This window comes from Dipodomys merriami, unplaced genomic scaffold (assembly GCF_024711535.1).
Source record: "Dipodomys merriami isolate MVZ:Mamm:240054 unplaced genomic scaffold, mDipMer1.0.p SCAF_1349, whole genome shotgun sequence".
NCBI lineage: Eukaryota > Metazoa > Chordata > Mammalia > Rodentia > Heteromyidae > Dipodomys > Dipodomys merriami.
Window position 1 is genome coordinate 144,600 of NW_027202659.1, and position 26,810 is coordinate 171,409.

At 47.8% G+C, this 26,810-nt stretch overlaps 1 protein-coding gene across 3 annotated transcripts in view; it reads left to right on the forward strand.

The window, feature by feature from the left end:
- Positions 1-3,022: 3,022 nt before the first annotated feature.
- Positions 3,023-26,810, forward strand: part of LOC138825133 (zinc finger protein 717-like) — a 30,863-nt gene continuing 7,075 nt past the window's right edge. Inside the window, exons 1-9 of one of the 3 annotated variants that reach the window (XR_011371351.1) lie at positions 3,023-3,105; positions 10,185-10,319; positions 12,183-12,309; positions 12,551-12,643; positions 14,741-16,507; positions 19,587-19,761; positions 19,895-20,042; positions 21,802-21,915; positions 22,034-22,547. Coding sequence is in view for 2 of the 3 variants with exons in the window: in XM_070019559.1 (XP_069875660.1) it covers positions 10,305-10,319; positions 12,183-12,309; positions 12,551-12,643; positions 14,741-16,287 (1,782 nt within the window). In the remaining variant the exon portion in view is untranslated. Of the gene's footprint in view, positions 3,106-10,162; positions 10,320-12,182; positions 12,310-12,550; positions 12,644-14,740; positions 16,756-19,586; positions 19,762-19,894; positions 20,043-21,801; positions 21,916-22,033; positions 22,548-26,810 lie in introns of those variants that run through there. The other 2 variants (XM_070019559.1, XM_070019560.1) reach the window with 2 other exon arrangements.

Sequence of the window (26,810 nt, forward strand, 5' to 3'; positions counted from 1 at the left end):
AGACCAGTTAGCCATCTCTTCCTCAGCATTTGGCTCACCAGAGTATCAACATGCAAGTCCAGGGAGTCATTATGAATGGAAACCATCTCACATGGCTACTCCAAGGACACATTCTTGTCACATACATAGCCCTGGAGAGTCACTGAGAGGACCACAAGGACATTTCCCTTTGCCCTTGAGACCTTTTGAGATAAGGCAATGGGAATTTGTGCAAATATCACCACTTCAGAGTACAAATACAGATAGATTTTGGTTACAATTTATTTGCTCTCAGGGCTGAGGCATTTCCAGGCTCCCAGAGCCATAGCCCAAATGCTACCACACAACATTATTCACACTTGGGCAAGGCTTCTGAGCTGCACAGACACTAGGACTATTTCCTGTCAAGTCATTTTGTCACCATTTCCAGTATACCATTGGGCTTGTCCTTTTTTTTTTTTTCTTGTCAGTCATGGGGTTTAAACTCTGGGCTTAGGTGCTGTCCTTCAGCTCTTCAGAGGGAGGTGAGCACTCTACTACTTGAGCCACAGCTCCACTTCGGGTTTTCTGGTGGTCAATTTGAGATAAGAATCTCACAGACTTTCCTGCCTAGGCTGGCTTTGAACTGAGATCCTCATATCTCAGCTTCCTGAGTAGCTAGGGTTACAGACGTGAGCCACCAGGGCCTGGCATAGCCCTAGCTTTTCTTTTCTTTTTTTATTGGTTGTGGGGCCTGAACTCTGGGCCTGGGCATTATCCCTCAGCTCTTCAGGTCAAGTCTAGTGTTCTACCACTTAAGCCACAGTGCCACTTCCAGTTTTCTGATGGTTTATTAGAGATGAGTCTCACGGCCTTTCCGACTCCGGCTGGCTTTGAACCTTGATCCTCAGATCTCCGCCTCCTGAGTAGCTAGGATTACAGGTATGATCCACCTCTGCCTGGCAGCCCTAGCTTTTCTAAGAAGATTCTTTTTATTTTTTTCTAGTGGTAATAGAAGTTCTTTCTTAATTGTGTGGAATGGGGGATTGTTAGAAACTATCTCTGGTTGGTTAGAAGTGACAACTGGGGATAGTAGAGGCATTCCTGTAAGACTGAGACCTTAACCTGTGTAATTATCAAATGACACTGTAACCATAGTTGAGAGAGCTTAATAGGCCTTGTTAGTAGAGTGCTTTGTGTGGTTCTTGTACATGGTGGTTGCAAGCCAGCACGTGCCCCCCCCTTTTTTTTTTTGGTCGGCCATGGGGCTTAAACTCTGGGCCTGGGCGCTGTCCCTCAGCTCTTCAGCTCAAGGCGAGTGCTCTAGGACTTGAGCTACAGCGCCACTTCCGGTTTTTCTGGTGGTTATTGGAGATAGGAATCTCACGGTCTCTCCTGCCCGGGCTGGCTTTGAACCGCGATCCTCAGATCTCAGCCTCCTGAGTAGCTAGGATTACAGGCATGAGCCACCAGCGCCCGGCCAGCACGTGCCCCTTAACACACTGCAACCAAAGCACAAGTCAGCAATGGAGACTGGACTATGGAGTTGAGATTTGGGATGCCAGCTTCAAATCCCAATGTTCCATTCACCAAGGTTTTTTGTTGGTTTCCTATAGGAAAGTATGCAGACAGTAAGGTTTAAACAGAACGAGTGGCAGCATTTTGTATACTAGTGGTGGCAGACCTCCTTATCTTAGGAATGAGAGCTTACAATTTGATTAAACATTAGTCTACTCCCAAGCATTTCAGGGTGGAAACAGCTCACACACCCAGTATAGAAATGGGAATTCTTGTTAAGCCAGGACTGATTGACCTTTCCAGGAAACCCAGTCCTGAGAGTGGGAAGAAGGCCTTCCAAACTCCCAGTCCTTTCAGGTCTCACACCTCAGCTTTTCTGGCTTTCACAAGTGGTTTCTACAAGGATTGCCTTAAAGTTAGTGAGAAACAGAAAGCAATTCTTTTTTTTTCCTTTAACATTACATAAGGTTATTTTATTTAAAAGATCATTCACAAAATACCATGTCCATAGTCCAGCCTTTTTTTTTTTGAGTCCAGTCGTGGGGCCTGAACTCTGGGCCTGGGTACTGTCCCCTCAGCTCTTCAGCTCAAGGCTAGCGCTCTACCACTTGAGCCACAGCGCCACTTCTGACTTTTTCTGCCTATGTGGTGCTGAGGAATCGAACCCAGGGCCTCATGCATACAAGGCAAGTGCTCTACCACTGAGCCACCTTCCCAGCCCCAGAAAGCAATTCATATAAAGTCAGCATAAAGCCGGGCACTGGTGGCTCACACCGGCAAACGCAGCAGCTCAGGAGGCTGAGGTTTGAGGTTGAGGGTTTGTTTTTGCTGTTTGGCAGGCTTGGGGCTCGCACTCCGGAACTGGCGCTGTCCCTGAGTCCTTCTGCTCGAGGTGGCGCTCTACCACTGAGCGCAGCTCCACGTCTGGCGTTTTGTGTCTGTGCTGAGGACTCGAACCCAGGCCCACCACATCCCAGGCCCTCTGTGAGGCGCTTGCTCCCGTTATCCGCCACAACACTGGAAGCGGAGCCGCGGCTCCAACGGCCGAGCGCAGGGGCCGCGCCCAGGCCCCGAGTTCAAACCCCACACCAACAAGAACTGTAAAGAAGCCGGGCGCCGGGCCCCCGGTGCGGGGGCTGAGGGCCGCGGGAAAGCCCGCCAGACTCATCGCCAGTAAGCCGCAGGACACCGGACGTGGCGCTGCGGCCCACGTGGCGGGCGCCGGCGGGGCACGGCTCGAGGACGGCGCCCAGGAAGCTGTCCAGGGCGTTGCTGCCCGGGCTGGCCTCGAACCGCGGTCCTCAGGCTTCAGCCGCCCGGCGCCAGCCACCGGCGCGGGCTTGTAGCTCGGCCCCAGGGGTGGGGACAGGCGGGGACGGTACTAGCCGCCTCGCCCACCTCGCCCAGGGTCTCCGGTAGCCGGACGGACTTGGCCCGGTTTAAGCGGGAACTCAACGTCTTGTGGGAAATGTAGTTTCCCCGCCCGTGACGTCAGCGCTCAAGGCCGCGGGGCTGGCGTGGCGAGTGCGCGCGCGCGTGCGCAGTCCCGGCCCCGTGCCATCTTGCCCACGGAGTCCCCCACGAGCGGTGGCTGCTCCCGCCTGTGCTGCCGCGGTCGGTGTTCCAAAGGTGAGCGAGGGGTCGGGAGGAGAGTCCGCGGACCTGCCGGCCGGGGTCGGGCGGCGGCGGCGCCCGCGAGCTCTGTCCAGCCGCCGGCCCCAGGTCCGGGCACTGACAGCCGACCCCCAGGTCTCGTCCACGCGTGGCCGCCATCCGCGTGGGCTTCGGCCCACACAGGCCCGGGGCGCGGAGCGGCGCCGGGGGCCTCGGCCCACACAGGCCCGGGGCGCGGAGCGGAGCCGGGGGCCTCGGCCCACACAGGCCCGGGGCGCGGAGCGGGGCGCGGAGCGGCGCCCGGGGCTTCGGCCCACACAGGCCCGGGGCGCGGAGCGGAGCCGGGGGCCTCGGCCCACACAGGCCCGGGGCGCGGAGCGGAGCCGGGGGCCTCGGCCCACACAGGCCCGGGGCGCGGAGCGGGGCGCGGAGCGGCGCCGGGGGCCTCGGCCCACACAGCCCCGGGGCGCGGAGCGGAGCGGCGCCCGGGGCTTCGGCCCACACAGGCCCGGGGCGCGGAGCGGAGCCGGGGGCCTCGGCCCACACAGGCCCGGGGCGCGGAGCGGCGCCGGGGGCTTCGGCCCACACAGGCCCGGGGCGCGGAGCGGATGGAGGTCCCGGGCCCGGGCCTCCTCCAGCCCCGCGCGGGCTGCCGGCGCCGGCCGCTGCCGGGATGAGTGGGAGCCACGGGCCGCGCGGGCCCGCCGGCGCTGGGTATTCATGACCGGAGGCTCCCGCACGGCCCGGGGGACGTTGACGACCGCGCCCCCGACCTGCGCCCGTTTCTGCGTGGAGCCCTCGGGGGCCGGCTCCAGCCGGGCTCCAGTCGCTGTCCACACCTTTTCTTTGGTCGGTCGTGGGGCCTGAACTCTGGGCCTGGGCGCTGTCCCTCAGCACTTCAGCTCAAGGCGAGCGCTTGAGCCCCAGCGCCACTTCGGTGTTCTGCTGGTTCATTGGAGATCGAGGCTCACGGACTTTCCTTCCCGGGCTGGCTTTGAACCTCGGTCCTCAGGTCCCAGCCTCCTGCGTAGTGAGGATGACAGGCGTGAGCCACCGGCGCCCACCTACAGTGTATTTTATGAACAGATTTTATATGTCATAAAATAATGAAAACCAGGTATTGAGGTGTAAAAGTTGACTTTTGCTATTCACATGCCCACTGTTAATGCCTGACATGTCTCAGAAATCCATCCAGTTGACATACATTGTAAGTTTTAAACTTTTCCATGGGTTTGTGAAGGTCTCTGATTGCATTTGACATGTTCTAAGGCTTTCTCAAAACTCCACATATTTTTGTCTTTTGAAATAGCTCAGGCTCACTTCAAATTCACAATCCTTTAGTTACAGGCATGTACTGTTATACCAGAATTCGGGGACCCCCAGAAGACCACCAGAGACCACGATCAATGTAAGCAACAAAGAGCTGTTTATTGCAAGCTGGAGCTTGGTCCTCCGCGCACATGGTGACGCTAAGAGGCCCTAAGCATAGAATCAGCACAGTTTTTATAGTATTGAACAACCTTAAGGAACTTCTACATAAGAAATTACATGAGGGCTGGGAAGGTGGCTCAGTGGTAGAGCACTTGCCTTGCATCCCTGAGGCCCTGGGTTCGATTCCTCAGCACCACAAAAGCAAAAAGAAAAAAGCTGGAAGTGGCGCTGTGGCTCAAGTGGTAGAGCGGTAGCCTTGAGCTGAAGACCTGAGGGACTGGCGCCCAGGCCCAGAGTTCAGGCCCCACAACCGGACACACACACACACACACATACACATACACACACACACAAAGCTACAAACAAAGGAATTACATGATTGGTTAACATTTAAAGCAAGCTAAGCTTGGCAAATACGATTGGTTGACCTTTACAGAAAAATGTCGTTGGTCCATAGCTTGACCAAAAACGGTTATGAGTCACATCTGGACCAACAGAATGCATGGCATGTCTCGCCCTGGGCTCTGAAGAACCGGTTGGTCAAAAACTCTTAGTCCTAGGTGGCTGGGGTGGCAACACCACTTGGGGGCTAACACCTGCCTTACGCAAACGCCATCTATGGCTCCAAGAATTGTGCATGGCTTTCTGTCATAAATTCCTAGCATTGGGGCTAATGTGGGTCACGAGTCAAGTTGCAGAACTGAGATGGAGTGTTAAATAAAAATGGAGTTAATCTTTTATATAAATGTTTCTTCCCTAGGACTTTACTGCCCCGACCTCCGGGAGGGGCATTGCAGCTGTGGGGATAATTTCCAGACCTCTGGGAGGAGAGTTCTGGTGCTCTATCTTCTGAGGACTTTGTGCCCTTGGTCAGGGCTGTAAACCCTTTGAAGTCTTTTTTTTGGGGGGGGGGGGCGGGGAGGGTCCGGTCATGGGACCTGAACTCTGGGTCTGGGTGCTGTCCCTCAGCTCTTCAGCTCAAGGCTAGTGCTCTACCACTTGAGCCACAGCGCCACTTCCCGGTTTTTTCTTTTTGCTTATGTGGTGCTGAGGAATTGAACCCAGGGCCTCATGCATGCAAGGCAAGCGCTCTACCACTGAGCCACCTTCCCAGCCCTTGAAGTCTTTTACTAAGCAACTCTAGGCTCCCAGGCTGACATTCCACTATTGAGTAACTAAAACCAGTCACAGTTAAAATCATACAAAAACCATAAAATCATCTAGCACAAAGCAATTCGTACAGAAGCAAAAATAGCGGTTAGTAATCATAACTTCTAATTTCTATTACATTAAGCATTAATGTTACTCCATACCTTTTAATAAATTCATTCAGGGGGTGCTTGCCTACTTTGATGAAGATAGTCCAGTTTTCTGCCTCTTTCACTCCACTCGTCAAGGTTTTAGCAGAGTTTTTAGCAAGCAAAGGTACAGAAACGAAAATGGCTGTTAGGTGCTGTCTATATATATATATATATATATATATATATATATATATATATATATATATATATATGTATGTATGTATTTACGTTCTTCAGTACCACCATTCCTGGCCTCCCATATAATTTTATTTAAGAATGTATATGTTGATCTTTTGGGGGCTTAGGTGCATCAACATTTGCTGGGTAAGCACCTAATTTTTAAAAAAAGCTTAATGTCTCATCAGACATCGGTGGCTCACACCTGTCATCCTAGCTACTCAGGAGACTGAGATCTGAGGATTGCTGTTCAAAGGCAGCTGGGGCAGGATTATCTCCAGAAAAGAGGAAGTGGCACTGTGGCTCACAAGTGCCAGCCTAGAGCTAAAAAGCCAATTTGGGATAGCGCGTAGGCCCAGAGTTCAAGCCCCACAACCAACCAAAAAGAAAAAACAAGACAAGGGCTGGGAAGGTGGCTCAGTGGTAGAGCGCTTGCCTTGCATGCGTGAGGCCCTGGGTTCGATTCCTCAGCACCACATAAGCAAAAAGAAAAAATCGGGAAGTGGCGTTGTGGCTCAAGTGGTACAACGCTAGCCTTGAGCTGAAGAGTTGAGGGACTGTGCCCAGGCCCAGAGTTCAGGCCCATGACCGGACCCCCGGACCCCCCCCCCAAAAAAAAAGACAAATAATTTCTCAACTCAAGTAAACCAACTTTTTTCTTTGCTATTCTGTGGATCTGCATCTTGTGGGGATAGGTCTTGGGCTAGAGTTGCTTGGATCACAGATGAGGCTTTAGTCTTTTGACAGGTATCTTGACTGGCTGATTGTTTTACGGTGGTTCACTCCAGAGTTTAGAGATTTGTGCTTTTTTGTTGTTGTCAGCACTGGTTGTGCTTGACTTCAGGGCCAGGGTGCTGCCCTTGAGCCTTTTCATTTAAGACTAGCTTCTCTTCTGGCTTTTTGGTAGTTAATTAGAGATAAAAGTTTAATAGAGGGCTAGGAGGGTGGCTCAGTGGTAGAGCGCTTGCCTTGCATGCATGAGGCCCTGGGTTCGATTCCTCAGCACCACATAAGCAGGGGGAAAAAAAGGCTGGAAGTGGCGCTGTGGCTCAAGTGTTAGAGTGCTAGCCTTGAGCTAAAGAGCTGAGGGACAGCACCCAGGCCCAGAGTTCAGGCCCATGACCGAACACCCCCCCCCCAAAAAAAAAAAAAAGTCTAATATTCCCTTCCAAGGCTGGTTTCAAACATGATTCAAAGATCTCCGGAGATCTCAGTTCTCAGGCCTCCCAAGTAGCTAGGATTACAGGTGTGAGCCAGTGGTACCTGACTTATGTTGACTTTTTTGAGTAAGTCTCAGGTTCCCTCAGAATAGCCTCAGGCCTTTTCACAATATGACCATGTCTAGTGGGCAAGCAACAATGGGGAATCTATATTTGTACCTCATGAACCGTTTTTCCATTTGCCAATGGCAAAGCCCAGTCCTTCCTTCCTTCCTTCCTCTTCCTCTCGCTCTCCTCTATTGTCAATTTATTGGAGGTAAGAGTCTCATGGACTTTCCTGCCTGGGATAGCTTTGAACTGCAGTCCTCAGATCTCAACCTCATGAGAGTAGCTGAGATTACAGGTGTGAGCCACTGGAGCCTGGCTCTTCCTTAGCTTTTTATGCTCAAGTCCGGCACTCTACCACTCAAGCCAAATCTACACGTGCAGCATTTTTCTGGGTAATTGGAAATAACTTTTTGTGTTTTTTTTTTTTAATTTAATTTTTTTTTTTTTATTTTTTGCCCGTCATGGGTCCTGAACTCTGGGTCTGGGCGCTGTCCCTCAGCTCTTCAGCTCAAGGCTAGCACTCTACCACTTGAGCTACAGTGCCACTTCGGGCTTTTTCTGCTTATGTGGTGCTGAGGAATCGAACCCAGGGCCTCATGCATGCAAGGCAAGCACTTTACCACTGAGCCACCTTCTCAGCCCCGGAAATAACTTTTTGGATATGTCTGCCTGGGCTGGCTTTGAACCAAAATCCTCAGATCTCAGCCTCCTGCATAGCTATGATGAGCTGCCTAAGCATGGCTATAATAGTAATTTAATTAAAAATAAAATGTTCTAGCTGGACCCTGGTGGCTCACACCTATAATCCTAGCTACTCTGGAGGCTGAGATCTTAGGATTGCAGTTCTAAGCCAGCCCAGAGAGGAAAGTCTGTGAGACTCTCCAGATAACCACCAGAAAACCAGAAGTGGCGCTGTGGTTCAAGTGCTAGAACACTAGTCTTTTTTTTTTTTTTTAATTTTTTTATTGTAAAGATACTATACAGAGGGTTACAGTTACATGAGTGAGGTAATGAGTACACTTCCTCTTGAACATTGTTACCCCCTCCATTGTTTTCCCCCTACCATCCCCTCCCTCCCTCCCTTCCCCGAGGTTCTTTTTTTTTTTTTTTGATTGTGATTAAGTGATTACATAATTTCCGGAAATTCACAGTATTACGGAATAATGATGCTCATTTAAAGTCACAAGTTCATTCTAACTTTCCTGGAGCAAATTGTCTATCACAGTCTGTAATATATAACGGTGCTCACATGTTATATACCATATATGTGATCAGTAGCATGGGGATATTTGGTAGTGGTTCAACCAGATGAGTGGGAGTTCTTTGTTTCTTAAGTCCTGTTAGTTTTGTCATATCACCTAACATTTTGGATTCATCATCCACTTATCAGGGAAACCATGTACTGTTTGTCTCTTCGTTCTTGGCTTACCTCGCTCAACATGATTCCTTCTAGCTCCATCCATTTCCCTGCAAATGCCATTATTTTGTCATTTCTAATGGCTGCATAATATTCCATTGTGTATAGATACCACAATTTTTGGATCCATTCATCTGTGGTGGGGCATCTAGGTTGTTTCCATATCCTGGCTATTGCGAACAGTGCTGCAATAAACATGGAGGTGCACGTGTCCTTGTATATTGGTTCCTGTTGTTCAGGGTAGATGCCTAGAAGTGGTATGACTGGGTCGTAAGGGAGGTCAATCTTTAGCTTTCTAAGGACCCTCCAGACTGCTTTCCAAAGTGGTTGTATGAGTGTACATTCCCACCAGCAGTGTAATAGCGTTCCTCGTTCTCCACATCCCCTCCAGCATTTGTCGTTGGCTGATTTGTGGATGTGGGACATTCTGACTGGGGTAAGGTGGTATCTCAGGGTTGTCTTTATTTGCATTTCCTTCACCACCAGGGATGATGAACATTTCCTCATGTGTTTCTTTGCCATTTTTATTTCTTCATTTGAGAAGTCCCTCTTTAGTTCCCTTGCCCATTTAGTAATTGGTTTGTTAGGTTTGGGAGGGATTAGTTTCTTGAGTTCCCTGTATATACAGGATGTTAACCCCTTGTCTGATATATTGCTGGTAAATATTTTTTCCCAATTAGTTGGTTGTCTTTCTAGCTTGGTTGCGATAGCTTTATCTGTGCAGAAGCTTTTTATTTTAAGGTAGTCCCATTTGTCAAGTCTCTCTCCAACTTGTTGTGACCCTGGGACTCTGTTCAGGAAGTTCCTTCCTGTTCCTATTAGTTCAAGTGTCTCTCCTACTCTGTCCTGCAGTAGTTTCAGAGATTCAGGTTTAATGTTAAGGTCTTTAATCCATTTTGAGTTGATGTTGGTGCATGGTGATAGGCTGGGGTCCACTTTTAGTTTTCTGCATGTGGCTGCCCAGTTTTCCCAGCACCAGCAGTTGAAGAGGCTGTGTTTCTTCCATTGTATGTCTTTGGCTCCTTTGTCGAATATCAGCTGGCTGTAGGCCTGTGGATTTATTTCTGGATCTTCTATTCTGTAGAACACTAGTCTTGAGCTGAAGAGATCAGGGACAGTGCACAGGTCCAGAGTTCAAGTCCCATGGCTGACAAAAACAAATACTCCTATTTAGTTTAAATGATATACATATTTGAATTTTTAATTATTTTTAAATATTTTTTACCTTTTATAAAGGTGATGTACATAGCAGAGAGTTTATGGTTACAAAAGTCACTCCTTCCCTTGCACTCTCCCAGTTAAATTATATTTTTAGCTAATATAATTGTTGCTAAGTCAGTAGATAATCATGTTATTAATCCCTAATTAAGTTGTGTGTTGTATTATTATCATGATGTATATTGTATGTTTTCAGCCAAATATTTATTGCCCTGTTGAAGTGTGAAGGACTATTCTACAGAAAAGCTTTTTCTTTTCAGTTCTCCTTTTTGTGTTTCCTAGCTCATGCACAGAAAAATTTGAGTGGGAAAGTGAACATCGAGTATCCCCAGTTCTTATGAGTCCACGTCACTCACATTTCTCCCAGTTTCCACAGAGATCTGGCTCCGAGAGCACCAAAATATGAGTATGTCTCTGGTGAGTGGTTTTTCATTTTGTTTTGTACTGTATTTTAAGTGTTTTATGAGGTCTATAACTTAAAATGAAAATGTAGAAATAGCCAGGTACCGGTGGTTCATGCCTGTAATCCTAGCAACTGAAGTTGGAGGAGGATCACAATTCAAAGCCAGCCCAGACAGGAAGTCTGTGAGACCTTTTTTAATTTTTGTCATCATGGGGCTTGAACTCTGGGCCTGGGTGCTGTCCCTCAGCTCTTCAGCTCAAGGCTAGTGTTCTACCACTTGAACCACAGCACCACTTCCAGTTTTCTGGCTATTTATTGGAGATAAATCTCATGGATTTTCCTGCCCAGGCTGGCTTTGAACCGAGGTCCTCAGATCTCAGCCTCCTGAGTAGCTAGGATTACAGGCGTGAGCCACCAGCACCAGTGAACATTGTGTTTTTTGGCAAAACATTACAGCTTTTTTGGACTATAATGGACTCAAGTGTCTTATTGCAGTTCTAAGATTTCAAATCTTTTTTTAATTTTTTTTTTTTTTGAGGGGGGGAGGTCAGTGGTGGGGCTTGAACTCAGGGCCTGGGTGCTGTCTCTGAGCCTCTTTGTGCTCAAGGCCAGCACTCTTCCACTTGAAAACTCAGCTCTGACCCAGGCCTCCAGCCCCTTTTGTTTTGTGCATGTGCTAGTTATTTTGAGGTAGGGTCTTTATTGTCTGCCCAGGTAGACAACTATTTTAGGATCTGTTATAGCTGGGGTGCTATGTGGTTGAGAAAAGAGGCTCCTTGAGCTCTGGGCAGTCAGCACAGCAGTTAGCCATCTCTGGCTCTTCTGGTTTCTGTCTCTAGCCTCAGCTCTCTACTGTCAACAGGCTTCCTACTACCGCTATCGCTTGTTGTCTCTGTCACCACCTCTCCCCCCTCTTTCTCGGCCTGGCCCTGTCTAGCATTGTTAGCTGTTCTCTCATTGCTCCTTCACTGCAATTATCTACTGCAACTTTCATGGTCTTTTCTTTTTTTCTTTTGTTGGTCACAGGACTTGAACTCAGGGCCTAGTTGCTGTCCTTGGGCTCTTTTGCTCAAGCCTAGCATTCTACCATTTTAAGCCACAGCTCCACATCTGGTTTTCTGGTTGTTAATTGGAAATAAGAGTCTCGTTGACTTTCCTGCTGGCTTTAAACCATGATTCTCACTCAGACTCTTGAGTAGTTAGTATTACGGGTGTGAGCCATCAGTGACCACTTGACCAGTCTTTCCTCTGTTTCATTAACTCAGCCTTCTCTACAGATAAACAACTTAGGAAAGATTAGCTGGGCGCCAGTGGCTCAGGTCTGTAATCCTAGCTGCTCAGGAGGCTGAGATCTGAGGGACTCGGTGAAAGTCGCGATCAGCCTTGAGCTGAAGAGCTCAGGATCAGGGCCCAGGCCCAGCCCCATGACCAAAAAAAAAAGAAAGAAAGAAACAAAGATTGATTCTAGTCATGGGTTCAGAGGTCTTAGTCTATTATGGCAGAAAGGAAGTGAGAGAGAAGCAGCAGTTTACTGTTTTATCTGAAGCCAGCTCAGGCAGACAAATATGAGAGCCTTATCTCCAACTAACCAGTAAAAAACTGGAAGTGGAGAGAAGCTCTAATGGTAGAAAACAGCCTTGAGAAAAAAGCTGAGACACAGCCCTGTAGTACTAGTGCACACTTTCATGCACGTGTGCGTACGCAGGCGCACACACACACACACAAAGAACTGAGTATTCTGTGATTTTCTTTTCTCCTTTTAATGTGGAGTAAAGAACCGGCTCCTGTGTAAGACATTCACACACACCAGTGTACTCCCAGGTTGTTCTTGTGACCAAATGTGGTGACTTGGGTTGAGGAGAAATGTGCCATTACAGGAGTTGGTGTCATTTGAGGACGTGTCTGTGGACTTCAGCTGGGAAGAGTGGCAGGACCTGAGCAGTGCTCAGCGGACCTTGTACAGGGACGTGATGCTGGAGACCTACAGTAGCCTGGCATCCTTGGGTGAGTAAAATTGCCAGTAACTCCCAGAAGCAGCATTTTCTTTGTTGGTGAACCAGCTTACCATTTGTAATGGTAAGTGCTTTTTTGGTGTAGAATTCCAGACAATGGAATGTGTCACCCTCTCTAACAAAAGGTTCAAATGACCCCTGCACTAAATAGTTCCTCAAGGTGAGTTGTTAGCATTCTTCACAAGATTAGAATTAATAGTTTGGCAAAACCCTATATTGTATCTCATTTACAGGGCATTTCATGACCAAACCTGCCGTGATTTTCAAATTGGAGCAAGGAGCGGAGCCATGGATGGTTAAGGGACCTCCAAACCAGAGCTGCTCAGGTCAGTCTGCTCCCTGCCCAGGCAGGGAGCCAGGGACCAGGAAAGCTGAGCAGATGTTGCTACCACTGATCTGTAAAGGTCCATTTGTATAGTATCCACTGAGGGCTCTTGACTCATATATCTCCACCTTTTATTTTGCTTAACTTTTTGTTATATTTATCCCAATATTTAATATCTATCCCTCCCTTCTATCTTAGATGATTTTCTTTGCTATATACTTTTCTGTTGCTCTCATTTTCTACATTTGCATATGCCAATTTTTTAGACATTTATAGACCTGATTTATTTATTTATTTAGCCAGTCCTGGGGCTTGAACTCAGGGCCTGGGTACTGTTTCTGAGCTTTGTTTGCTCAAGGCTAGCACTTGAACACTTGAGCCACAGCACCATTTCTGGCTTTTTCTGTTTACATGGTTTTGCTGTTTACTGAGGAATCAAACCCAGTGCTTCATGCATGCTAGGTAAGCACTCTATCTACCACTAAGCCACATTATAGCTGTATTTACAACAGCAATGATCAAAATAATGTCCTTTTTTTATGGAGCTTACATTCTTTTTTTTTTTTTGGTCGGTCGTGGGGCTTGAATTCTGGGCCTGGGCGCTATCCCTCAGCTCTTCAGCTCAAGGCGAGCGCTCTACCACTTGAGCTACAGCACCACTTCCGGTTTTCTGGTGGTTTATTGGAGATAGGAGTCTCACAGTCTTTCCTGCCCGGGCTGGCTTTGAACTGCGATCCTCAGATCTCAGCCTCCTGAGTAGCTAGGATTACATGTGTGAGCCACCAGCGCCCGGCTGGAGCTTACATTCTGATGATTATATAAAGTAGATTTCCCATGCCTGTGACAAGATAACCTAAAAAAAAAAAACAAAAAACTTAAAGATTCCAGTCATGGCAGAAAGGAGGTGGCCGAGAAGAAGCAGTTTACCTTGGGACAGCCAGGAAGCAGAAAGAAAAAGGAGGCTTGCACTAGCTGCTATTCCCCATCCTTTCATTTCATCCAGGCCTTACCTTTAGTGCCACTAACATTCAGGCAAGCCTTCTTTCTGGAAATGCCCTTAGACACCGAGGGTTTTTTCTCAAATCAAGTTGACATGACAGTCAAAATTAACCATCACAAGTGGTTGGGTTAGAACTGAATCAGCATTTGTAATTAGTGGGAAAAAAATGAGAAGTGATAATTTAGGAAGGATGGTCAGACAAGACAGTTTTAGGGGGATTATTATTTACTTTGGCCTAGCTGTATTTGATCTTAATATAGTTCACTGGTAAATAGCCTCTGCAGGAGTCAAGAGTTCATGGGTTTACTGTCAGTGATACAAATTTGTTATTTAGAGTCGTATTTGTAGAGGAGGTCATCTACAGTTGATAAGGAGATGAGAGAAGTCCAAGAGTGAAATCTGTACACCACAACATCATAAATCACGAGGAGGATCCAGGACAGGAACATGGAAAGAGGTTTCAAACATGGGAGAAAACCAGAATAATCTGGGTCGTTAGCCACGGGAACCAATTTTTTTTTTGTCGGTCATGGGGCTTGAACTCTGGCCCTGCACTCTTCAGCTCAAGGCAACTGCTCTACCTCTTGAGCCACAGCGCCATTTCCGGGTTTCTAGTGGTTTTTATTGAAGATCAGAGTCTCATGGACTTTGCTATCTAAGCTGGCTTTGAACTAAAAGTAAAAAAAACTAAACAAGCTTGAAAAATGCATGTAATTTATTATGTTATAATGTAACTACATTTATAATTATTGTGTAATTACTTTGTTATAAAGTCAATAAGAAGAGTCCTATAAGGCTAGGAATATGGCTTAGTGATAGACTGCATGTATAAAGCCCTGGGTTTGATTCCTCTACCACATAAACAGAAAAAGCCAGAAATGGTACTGTAGCTTGAGCAAAAGAAGCTCAGGAGCAGTGCCCAGGCCCTCTGTTCAAGCCCAGGACTGGCAAAAAATAAAAATAGAAAAGAAGAGCCATACAGTTCAATACTTGTGATTTTCAAACCTTATGTCACAGTGGTAGGAGAAAACTTTACATGAACATTCTGTTGAAATGCTTCATGGATTTGTTTTGTTTTTCTTTTCTTTCTCATTTCAGAGATCCAGAGATTTGAAGACCTAATAGAGAAAAACCAAGAAAATCACAATAGACATTTGTGGCAAGTTCCTGGCAACACCAACATATCAAATGGGGAAAGAGCTAAAGGAGGAAAAACACTTAACTTAAGCTTAAAACAATTTTCACATGTGCTTATAAATAATGGAAACTATTCAGGGAAGATCCCTAAGGAGTTTAACAACATACATGAAAACATGCTTCTCTCTAACATGCTCAAAGAGACCTGTACTGGAGGGAAATCTGAAGATTGTAGTATAACTGGGAAAGCTCTCACATACTGTGCACTTCTTAAGCAAAATCACAAGAGTCCCACTGGAGAAGAGCATTTTGAATGTAGTGGACAAGGGAAAAACTTCAACTCAGAGGTACTGTTATCATCACACAAGAGGGTTAATGTGGAGATTTGTACGTACAGTGCCTATGAGTCAGCCGTTGCTCAAGGAAATACGCAGGACGGGAAGAAAAACTTTGAATGTAAATTATGTGGGAAAGCTTTCTTTAAAATATCTAACCTTACTAAACATCAAAAAATGCACACAGGAAAAGAACCCTATAAATGTAATGAATGCAAGAAATCCTTCTACAGGAAATCAGTCCTCACAGTTCATCAGAGAACACATACAGGAGAGAAGCCCTATGCATGTAATGAATGTGAAAAATCCTTCTCTCAAAAGTCAAGCCTTATTACGCATCAAAAAATCCACACAGGGGATAGACCTTACCAATGCTATGAATGTGGAAAGTGCTTTTACCAAAAGTCAGCCCTTAGTACACATAGCAGGATTCATACAGGAGAGAAACCCTATGAATGTCAGGAATGTAAGAAAGCCTTCTGTCAGAAGTCAGGCCTCACTACACATCAGAGAATTCATACCAAAGAAAAACCCTATGAATGTAATGAGTGTGGGAAAACTTTCTGCATGAAGTCAAATCTCACAATGCATCTCAGAACCCACACAGGGGAAAAACCCTTTGTGTGTAAGGAATGTGGAAAAACCTTTTGCCAGAAGGCAAACCTCAGGCGGCACGAGAGCATTCACACGGGGGAGAAACCTTATGCATGTACAGAATGTGGGAAAGCTTTCTACCAGAAGTTAGAGCTCACTAAACATGTGAGAATTCACACTGGGGAGAAACCTTATGAATGTAACGAATGTGGAAAGTCCTTTTGTGTTAAATCAAACCTCAGCTCACATCAGAGAACTCACACTGGTGAAAAGCCACATGGATGTAAATACTGCAAGAGAACATTCTGCCATAAGTCAGATCTCACTATACATCAAAGAATTCACACAGGCGAGAAACCCTATGAGTGCAATGACTGTGGGAAAACATTTTGCCTGAAGTCAGCCCTCACTAAACATCATAGAACTCACACAGGGGAAAAGCCCTATGAATGTTTTAAGTGTGGAAGAGCCTTTTGCCAGAAGTCACACCTCAGCAGGCATCAGAAAATTCATACAGGGAAAGGTCTGCATGGTAGGGCCAGGCGCTGGTGGCTCACACCTGTAATCCTAGCTACTTAGGAGGCTGAGATCTGAGAACCACAGTTCAAAGCCAGCCTGGGCAGGAAAGTCCATGGTTCTTTAATCTCAAATTAATCACCAAAAAGCTGGAAGTAGAGCTATGGCTCAAGTGACAGAATACTATCCATGTGCAAAAAAGCTCAAAGGGAAAGTATCCAGGACCCAAGCTTAATACCCAGACTACTGGAAAAATGTTTTTCAAAAGCCATTTCCTCTTCATGTATGTATATGCTTAGATTTTTTTTAGCCTTCTTGCAGGCATAACCATGTAACTGGGCTATGTAGTACAATACAGACATGAGTGATGGCCAAGGAACAAAGTCTCCTGTCCTCTGAATTACTGGTTTACTGACGACATCAGGGTGGCCTTGGAGCTATGTCGGAGAAGGGCAGCGGTCAGGAGATCTAACCACTTAAATCCCCAAACGGTGCAGCTTTACCTGAGAAATAAATACTCTGTTGAGCCATTGTGTGATCCGTTTGGATTGCCACATAATTCACTACAGTAAATTGAATCTTGTAAAGAAGTCTCCAGGTTCTGTATATCAAAAATTAACAAGGGAGAAAAACCTACCTTGTGTTTTTCCTCAGGTCAGTTTATTTTTTGGTCAGTCCTGGGGCTTGAAATTCTGGGCCTGGGCACTATCCCTCAGTTGGTCAGCTCAAGGCTAGCATTCTACCACAGTGCTACTTGCAGTTTTCTGAGTGGTTTACTGGAGATAAGAGTCTTACAGACTTTCCTGCCCAGGCTGGCTTTGAGCTGAGATCCTCAGATCTCAGCCTCCTGAATAGCCAAGATTAAAGGTATGAGTCACTGGCACCCTGCTCCTCAGGTCAGTTGATGGAAAAACTAAAAACCCCAAGGGAAGTACATTATCACAAATTGAGAGTTATTTTTCAGGAAAGGATATTTCACAATGCGTTAAAGCTTCCAACTTCACATATTAGAATTTGTAAAATGGGCCAGGTACCATTGTCACATCCCTGTAATCCCAGCTCAGGCTGAGATCAAAGGATGTAGGTTCAAAGTCAGCCTGGGCAATAAAACTCCATGAGACACCACCAAATAGACACAAAAAGCTGAAAATTAGAGCTGTGGCACAAGTGGTAGAACACTAACCTTCAGCAAAAGAGCTCAGGGACGTGTATCACCTTTAGAGTAACCACTATAAGCAAGATATAGAAAGGCAAAAATGACGTCACCCCCGCCCCACCCCCCCAGAAAAAAGCTCAGAGATGGTGTCCAAACCCACAGTTCACGCCCTATTACTGACAAAAAAGGAGAGCAGGGCTAGGAATGTGGCTTAGTAGAATACTGCTTGCCTAGTATACATGAATCCACGGGTTCTACTCCTCCGTAACACTGGATCAAGTGGTAGAATGCAGGCCTTGAGCAAAAGCAGTTCAGGGACAGTGCCCATGCCCTGAGTTCAAGTTCCAGGACTGGCAAAAAAGTCCCTAAGACTACATCTCCAAAATAACTAGCAACAAAGGCAGGGCTAGAGGTGTGGCTCCAGTGGTAGAATAAATGAGCCGAGCAAGTGCTAGGCCTTGAGTTCAAGCTATGGTACAATAATTTGGAAAAAGGAAACTGGTGCCTGGTTAGCAATCACAGAACCTTGATAATGTAAACAAGTGCACATTGGAAGGAGATGCAAATTATGAGGCTGGATGTCAATTTTCAAATAGGTTCATTTTAAAAGAGTTAAAATTAAGGGCTTAGTGGTAGAATGCTTGCCTAGCATGCACAAAGCCCTGGATTCAATTTCTTAACACCATATTAACAGAAAAAAATGGAAGTGACCACTGTGGCAGTGGAAGAGCGAAAGACTGCTAGCCTTGAGCAAAAGAAGGCCCAGGCCCTGAGTTCAAACCCCAGGACTGGCAAAAATTTATTTATATATATATATATATATATATATATATATATATATATATATATATATATATATATAGTATACCAGTAAATGCCATGATAGACATTTGTCTTTAGGCATGTCTCTGGGTTATCATAACTACCACTACCTAGCAAGGGGTAGAAGTCAGTTATGTTGCTGGGAGATTATTAATCTGCTTAAGTGGTATTCTCTTGCTTTAATCTTCTTTGGCAAATCAACTGTATCTAGACATTTTTCTTACATATTTTCCAGCTTAAACACATACTCAAGGATTTCTTATGTAGCAATGAAATTCTCTTCTGTATAACAAGCTAAAATCAAAAGTATTCTCTCATGATCCTTTGGATTTCTTTGTGATATCCTAATTATCATCTCTAATTTTACTAAGTTCTTGGTCTCTTTTTGGTAAAATTAGGGATTTATTCATCTTATTTTTCCAAAGAGCCAACATTTTTTTTTTGTTGGTTTGGGGGGCTTGAACTCTGTGCCTGGGCACTGTCCTGGGCTCTTCAGCTCAAGGGGAGTGCTCTACAGCTTGAGTCACAGCACCACTTCCAGTTTTCTAGGTTTATTGGAGATAAGAGTCTCACAGACTTTCCTGCCCAGCTGGCTTTGAACCATGATCCTCAGATCTCAGCCTCCTGAGTAGCTAGGATTACAGGCACAAGTCACCAGTGCCTAGCTCTACTCATTTTATGAAAGCAATTTCTTTTTATCTTTTTTGTCAGTAGTAGGGCTTGAACTCTGGGCCTGAGCACTGTCCCTCAGCTCTTCAGGTCTAGGCTAATGCTCAACCACCTGAGCCATAGCACCACTCACTGACTGATTTTAGTTTGAAGTCTATATGTAGGTAGGCTACTACTGCCTGCTTTCAGGGGTCATTTGCTCAGATCTTTTTTTGTCTTTGAACCCAAAAAGCCTTTATTTTTCTTTCAGTAAGATGTGTTTCTTGTTGGCAACAATTTCCCCCCAAAGTTATAGAGTATCCAATATGTACTAAACCTATACTACAGGTAGGTAGGTAAGGAGACCTTGAACAACAGTGTTGAGTGTAGTGTTGTAAAGCAATAGAGTAGGTATGCCAGCAAGGGCAGAGAGTAGAAACCTGATTGGTGGGCATGCAAAAGTTTATTGTAAAATTCCATCTGCTCTTGCTGAATCATAAAAATCTTGAGAATGCCAAGGAGCACATCCTCCTCAGACTTGGGTTAAGCATAGAGAAAACCTTCATTTTCCTCCTCTTTGATGAGTAGTGTTTGGACGTGTGTGTGTGTGTGTGTGTGTGTGTGCGCGCGCACATGCATGTGTGTGCACATGCACCAGTACTGGGGCTTGAACTCAGGGCCTCATGCTCTTTCTTTGCTGTATCACTTAGTACACACCTCCACTTTTTTTTTCTAGATAATTGGAGATATGAGTCATGGACTTCTCTGCCTGGGCTGGCTTCAAACAGAGGCTAAAGATCTCAAAAGCTCAGCCTCCTGAGTATCTAGGATTACAGGCATGACCTACCAGCACCTGGCTCTGTTTGAACTTACATGATTTAAATGAGTTTCGCCTTCTCCCCTTTCCAGGGGTAAGATGTAGATCCAGCATTCAACATATTGTAAGAAACTAATAGATGGAGGGGCTGGGAAGGTGGCTTAGTGGTAGAGTGCTTGCCTGGTGTGCACGAAGCCTTGGGTTTGATTCCTCAGTACCACATGCAGGTCCTTTTTACCACTGAAGAGAGAGACCGTGTCCAGAAAGTGGCCCGGAAACATCCCTGGCCCACAGGATCGCCCATCACGGATCCTGCCCTGATCGCTGCCTATTTTCCTGAGATCTGACCAACATGGGACTACAATACGGTTGAAGGTAGGGAGCGACTCCTCGTCTACTGCCAGGCTCTGTTGGCAGGTCTCAAAGCAGTGGCTCGCCGACCTACTAATATGGCCAAAGTTTATGATGTTAGACAGGGAGGAAGTAAAAGTCTGGCAGCATATCTTAAGCAGCTCATGGAAGCTTTTAGTCAATATACCCCATATGATCTTGAGACCCAGGAGTCAGCTCAGATGATTATGTTTGCCTATATAAATTAAGCTGTACCAGACATAAAGCGAAAGTTGTAGGCTCTAGACAGACTTGGTGAAAAGTCTATTAGAGATCTAGTAGCCACGGCGGAAAAGGTTTACAATAAGAGAGAGACAGAGGAGCGAAGACTGGAAAGGAAGGACAGAGAACGTGAAATTGAGCATGAAAAGAGAGACCGGGCCAAGGAAAAGAGGCCAGACTTGTTGGACTCGCCACTATCGCATGCTGAGCATACCTGGTTCACAGGCGGTAGCAGGTTCATTCAAGATGGAAAAAGGTACACGGGCACAGCAGTCACCACGGACACTGAGATAATGTGGGCAGAAGCACTCCCCCAGGGAACGTCCGCACAAAGAGCAGAGCTAGTGGCACTAACAAAAGCCCTACAAATGGGAAAAGGGAAGAGACTAAATATTTATATGGACAGTTAGTATGCTTTTGCCACCGTGCATGTGCATGGAGCCATTTACCAAGAGAGGGGGCTGCTGACAGCTGAGGGAAAGGCTATTAAAAAAAAACAAGAAATTTTAAGCCTCGTCCGGGCCATATGGAAACCAGCAAATATTGCCATTATGCACTTCCCTGGCCATCAAAAGGGAACTGATTCTATAACCAAAGGAAATAACTTGGCCGATCAGGCAGCTAAGGAGGCGGCCCTCCAGCCCAGAGCGGAAGTACTGACTAGTAGACCCAGGGCCACGAGCTTTGCCTCCTGAGCCTCAGTACTCTGTACTCAGTACTCAGGCCCTGGGTTTAATTCCCCAGTACCACATAAGCAGAAAAAGCCAGAAGTGGTGCTGTGGCAGAGTGCTATGAGTTGAAGAGCTGAGGGACAGTGCACAGCCTGAGTTCAAGCCCCACGACCAAGAAACAAAGGAGTGTGTCAGAAATGAAAGATTCTGCTGGGCGCTGGTGGCTCACACATGTAATCCTAGCTACTCAGGAGGCTGAGATCTGAGGGTCATGGTTCAAAGCCAGCCCGGGCAGGAGAGACCGTGAGACTCCTATCTCCAATAAGCCACCAGAAAACTGGAAGTGGCGCTGTAGCTCAAGTGGTAGAGCGCTCGCCTTGAGCTGAAGAGCTGAGGGACAGCGCCCAGGCCCAGAGTTCAAGCCCCATAGCCGACCCAAAAAAAAAAAAAAAAAAAGAAGTGAAAGATTCTGAAGCAAAAGGGAAAACTGTATGAATGGGCTCAAGGTATTGCAGGAAAATGTAAATCTTTTTAGTTTTCCAAAGATTTCTTTTCCTCAACTTTTTGCTAATTTCAATCATATTAGAATTGTAGCCAGGGAGATTTAGTTCATGAAGACTGTCAACTGTGTATCAGTTTAAATAAACCTATTAGTTCATCCTATTTGTTCTAGAATTTAGTATAAAAAGACACTATTTTTCCTGATCAGTTGGTAAATCAGAAAGATGTGGATTTCTTGGTAAGCTTAATTCACTTTGATTTGTCCTCATATTTCGTAGTCATGAAGGGACACTAGGGGAAGTTGTAGGATTTTGACTTTTTAAGAGTTGCTCTGTGTTGTTTCAATTCAGGATTGAGTCTGAGTCAGGACAGTGTCTCTCCCCCAAAGTACCAAACACCGTCAGGACAAGCGATGAGCTATTCCTTCTAAGCAAATACTCCTTCGGATTCCATCACCTCATCCGGTAAAGGGGGGTGTTCCTTCACCGGGGGCCCAAAGACTGCTTTGTGGAAGGACAATTGGTCCTGATACTAATGGGAGGATACCAGTCTTTAAAACCCTTTCTTCACCTTATTTAACAGCGTGGCAGCACTAGCTTAACTGAGACCGGAACCAACGTGATCACCACAGGACGTCACTGTGAGCGCCAGGGGTAAGGAAAGGCCCGGCAAATCAATCACACCGGCCGCCTCGAGGCCTGGCCCTGACCGCGGCCAAGACCCGTTCAGGGAGAGCTCCGGAGCCACAGCTCCGCCCGGGCTCTCCGCGCCAGCGCGCCCCGTCCGGCCCTCGGGGCAGAGTCGTTTCATCGCGCGGCAGCCAGGGGGCGGGCTCGGCGGGGTGGAATCGTCCAATCGCGTGCCGCCGAGGGGCGGGCGGGGTGGAGTCGTCCAATCGCGTGGCCGCCAAGGGGCGGGCTCGGCAGGCTGGAGTCGTCCAATTGCGCGGCCGCGGAGGGGCGGGCTCGCCGCCGGCCTCGTTCCTCGGGACCCTGCAGGCGCTCTTCCTCCGCGGACCTCCGGACGGATCGCCGCGTTCTGCGCCCTCGTCCGCACGCGTGGTTCCCTGCAAGGCCATCGGAGGAGGCCAGACATGGTGAGTGCGCGTCCCCGTGCGTGGGAGCGCGAGCCTCGGGTCAGCCCCGGAGTGCGGCCCGCAGGGTCGGCGCCGACCCCGGTCCCCGACGACCCCGGCCCCGGCCCTGGTCCCAGGCCCGGCCCTGTCGGCCTGGGCCTGGCGCCCCTCCGGCAGCCGCGCCGCCCGCCCACCGCCCTGGAGTCCCGGTCCCTGCGCCGCCGAGGCCGCTCCTGTGCCTCAGACCCACATCGCCCAGTCCTCCGCCCGCAGGGTCGGAGTGAGCACCGCAGTCCCGTCTGTCCGGCTCCGCTCCTGGCACAGACCTGAGGGCGCGGTGGAGGTCGGGAGTTGGGTTACTGGCGCCATCTTGGCAGCATGGTGGGGGGAAGGAGTTGGGTTACTGGCACCATCTTGGCAGCATGGTGGATGGTAAGGAGTTGGGTTAGTTGCACCATCTTGGCAGCATGGTGGATGGTAACAAGTTGGGTTTAGCTGGTCATCTTGGCAGCATTGTGGGTGGTAAGGAGTTGGGTTAGATGGCCCTCTTGGCAGAATGCTGGATGGTAAGGTTTTGGCTTTAGCGGTCCATCTTGGCAGCATGGTAGGTGGTAGGGAGTTGGGTTTGGCTGTCCATCTTGGCAGCATGGTAAGTGGTAAGGAGTTGGGTTTGGCTGTCCATCTTGGCAGCATGGTAGGTGGTAAGGAGTTGGGTTTGGCTGTCCATCTTGGCAGCATGATAGGTGGTAAGGATTTGGGTTTGGCTGGTCATCTTGGCAGCATGGTGGGTGGTAAGGAGTTGGGTTTGGCTGGTCATCTTGGCAGCATGGTGGATGGTAAGGAGTTGGGTTTAACTGGTCATTTTGGCAGCATGGTGGGTGGTAAGGAGTTGGGTTTAGCTGGTCATTTTGGCAGCATGGTGGGTGGTAAGGAGTTAGGTTAGTGGCGCCATCTTGGCAGCATGGTGGAGGGTAAGGAGTTGGGTTTAGGTGGCCATCTTGGCATCATGGTGGGTGGTAAGGAGTTAGGTTTAGGTGGCCATCTTGGCAGCATGGTGGGGGGTAAGGAGTTGGGTTTAGCTGCCTATCTTGGCATCATGGTGGGTGGTAAGGAGTTGGGTTTAGCTGGCCATCTTGGCAGCATGGTGGGTGGTAAGGAGTTGGGTTAGTTGCGCCATCTTGGCAGCATGGTGGATGGTAACAAGTTGGGTTTAGCTGGTCATCTTGGCAGCATTGTGGGTGGTAAGGAGTTGGGTTTAGCTGGTCATCTTGGTAGCATGCTGGATGGTAAGGAGTTGGGTATAGTGGTCCATCTCGGTAGCATGGTAGGTGGTAAGGAGTTGGGTTTGACTGTCCATCTTGGCAGCATGGTGGATGGTAACGAGTTGGGTTTAGTCATCTTGGTAGCATGATGGGTGGTAAGGAGTTGGGTTTAGCTGGTCATCTTGGCAGTATGGTGGGTGGTAAGGAGTTGGGTTTAGCTGGTCATCATGGCAGCTTGGTGGAGGATAAGGAGTTGGGTTAGTGGTGCATGGTGGGTGGTGAAGAGTTGGGTTTAGTCATCTTGGCAGCATGGTGGGTCGTAAGGAGTTGGGTTAGTGGCCCCATCTTGGCAGCATGGTGGGTGGTAAGGAGTTGGGTTAGATGGCCATCTTGGCAGCATGGTGGAGGGTAAGGAGTTAGGTTAGTGGCGCCATCTTGGCAGCGTGGTGGGTGGTAAGGAGTTGGGTTTAGCTGTCCATCTTGGCAGCATGGTGGGTGGTAAGGAGTTGGGTTAGTGGCGCCATCTTGGCAGCATGGTGGGTGGTAACGAGTTGGGTTAGCTGGCCATCTTGGCAGCATGGTGGGTGGTAAGGAGTTGGGTTAGATGGCCATCTTGGCAGCATGGTGGGTGGTAAGGAGTTGGGTTAGTGGCGCCATCTTGGGAGCATGGTGGATGGTAACAAGTTGGGTTTAGCTGGTCATCTTGGCAGCATTGTGGGTGGTAAGGAGTTGGGTTTAGCTGGTCATCTTGGTAGCATGCTGGATGGTAAGGAGTTGGGTATAGTGGTCCATCTTGGCAGCATGGTAGGTGGTAAGGAGTTGGGTTTGGCTGTCCATCTTGGCAGCATGGTGGATGGTAATGAGTTGGGTTTAGTCATCTTGGTAGCATGGTGGGTGGTAAGGAGTTGGGTTTAGCTGGTCATCTTGGCAGCATGGTGGGTGGTAAGGAGTTGGGTTTAGCTGGCCATCATGGCAGCATGGTGGAGGATAAGGAGTTGAGTAGTGGCGCCATCTTGGCAGCATTGTGGGTGGTAAGGAATTGGGTTTAGCTGGCCATCTTGGCAACATGGTGGGTGGTAAGGAGTTGGGTTTAGCTGTATATCTTGGCAGCATGGTGGGTGGTAAGGAGTTGGGATTGGCTGGTCATCTTGGCAGCATGGTGGGTGGTAAGGAGTTGGGATTGGCTGGTCATCTTGGCAGCATGGTGGATGGTAAGGAGTTGGGTTTAGTCATCTTGGCAGCATGGTGGGTGGTAAGGAGTTGGGTTAACTGGCCATCTCGGCAGCATGGTGGGTGGTAAGGAGTTGAGTTAGATGGTCATCTTGGCAGCATCATGGGTGGTAACAAGTTGTGTTAGCTGGCCATCTTGGCAGCATGGTGGGTGGTAAGCAGTTGGATTCACCTGGGCACCTTGGCAGCCCTGTGAACAGCAGGGAATGTCCACCAGCTCCTGGAGTAGTATTGTCACCGGTGATGGGGCAATGGGTTCTTAGAGGCTGGGTGGGGCTGGGGGTTGGCTGACCTACCTGGTCCTCCCCATGTTCTGCAGAGACACTGGCCCTGACCAGGGCCCTGTTCAGTGGCACACCTTGGCTGCCATTTCTCACCTGGCCTTGCTTCTGACTCTGTGCAGGTCAACGCGGCACCCTAATTTAACTCCCCACTAGGGTTGATCTGGTCTGTAGAAGTGGTTTTTCCATTCTTTCTTTACTACCTCCATGGCTCCCTTTCCTAACAGTATTAAGTATACTTGAAGCTGCAAGTTTCTGGGGGATATGGGTCTGCCCACAGTTGCTGGCCTTCAAATGAAGACCCCCTATTGTACCTCTCAAAATGTGGCTTCTCTGTATCTTGGGACTGAATTAGCATATAACAACACTATCAACAGACTTCCTCTTGCCTAATAGAAAATACATATTAATATTACACAGGGATTCCACCTGAGGAGACAGGACGCATGTTGCACTGGTGGGCATGGTGGAGGGTCCTAGGTAGGATCATGGGCAGGGGCAGGTTGGCAGAGCACTCAGTTCACAGTCTCATGAGAAAGTCTTCATCACCCACCAAGATGCCCTGGGCACTGTCCCTGAGCTCTTCAGCTCAAGGCAAGTGCTCTACCACTTGACAGAGCACTGCTTCCAATTTTCTGGTGGGTACTTGGAGATAAGAGTCTCATGGAAACTCATTCATGTAATCGTAAGCCCTCAGTACAGTATCTTTGCAGTAAATTATGTATTTAAAAAATAAAGAATCAAAGAACAACAAAAAAGTCTCATGACTTTGCTGCCCAGGCTGGCTTTGAACCACAGTCCTCAGATTTTAGCCTCCTGAGTTGCTAGGATTACAGGCATGAGCCACTTCAGACTAGCTAAAAGTACATTTCTTTTTGCATAATGTTACCCCTTCTCTTGCTCTCTCCAGTTTTTTCCCTCCCATTCCTATCCACAAATTTTGTAGTTTATTATAGAGGTTTGTTATTATAGAGGTGATATACAGAGGGGTTACATTACCGTTCCTTTTCTACAATGTCATCTGTTCCCTTATTCTCTCCATTTCTTCCATCCTGTCTCCTCCGGTAAGTTGTATAGTTACTTTCATCAGTGCCTACCAGGCTCCACAGCTGCACTTTTTCACCCTTTTTTTCGGAATCTGTGTCCTTCCCCACTCTCCCACAAATATACAGGTAAGTATAATGTATATCAAAGTGTATGGCTTACTCTTTTTTTTTTGTCAGTCATGGCGCTTGAACTCTGGGCCTGGGAGCTGTCCCTCAGCTCTTCAGCTCAAGGCGAGCGCTCTACCACTTGAGCTACAGCGCCACTTCCGGTTTTCTGGTGGTTTTATTGGAGATAGGAGTCTCACGGTCTCTCCTGCCAGGGCTGGCTTTGAACCTCGATCCTCAGATCTCAGCCTCCTGAGTAGCTAGGATTACAGGCGTGAGCCACCAGCGCCCGGCTTGTATGGCTTATTCTTAACAATGTGTAGTGAGTACCACTACTGCATTTGTTCACTCTTTGTTCCT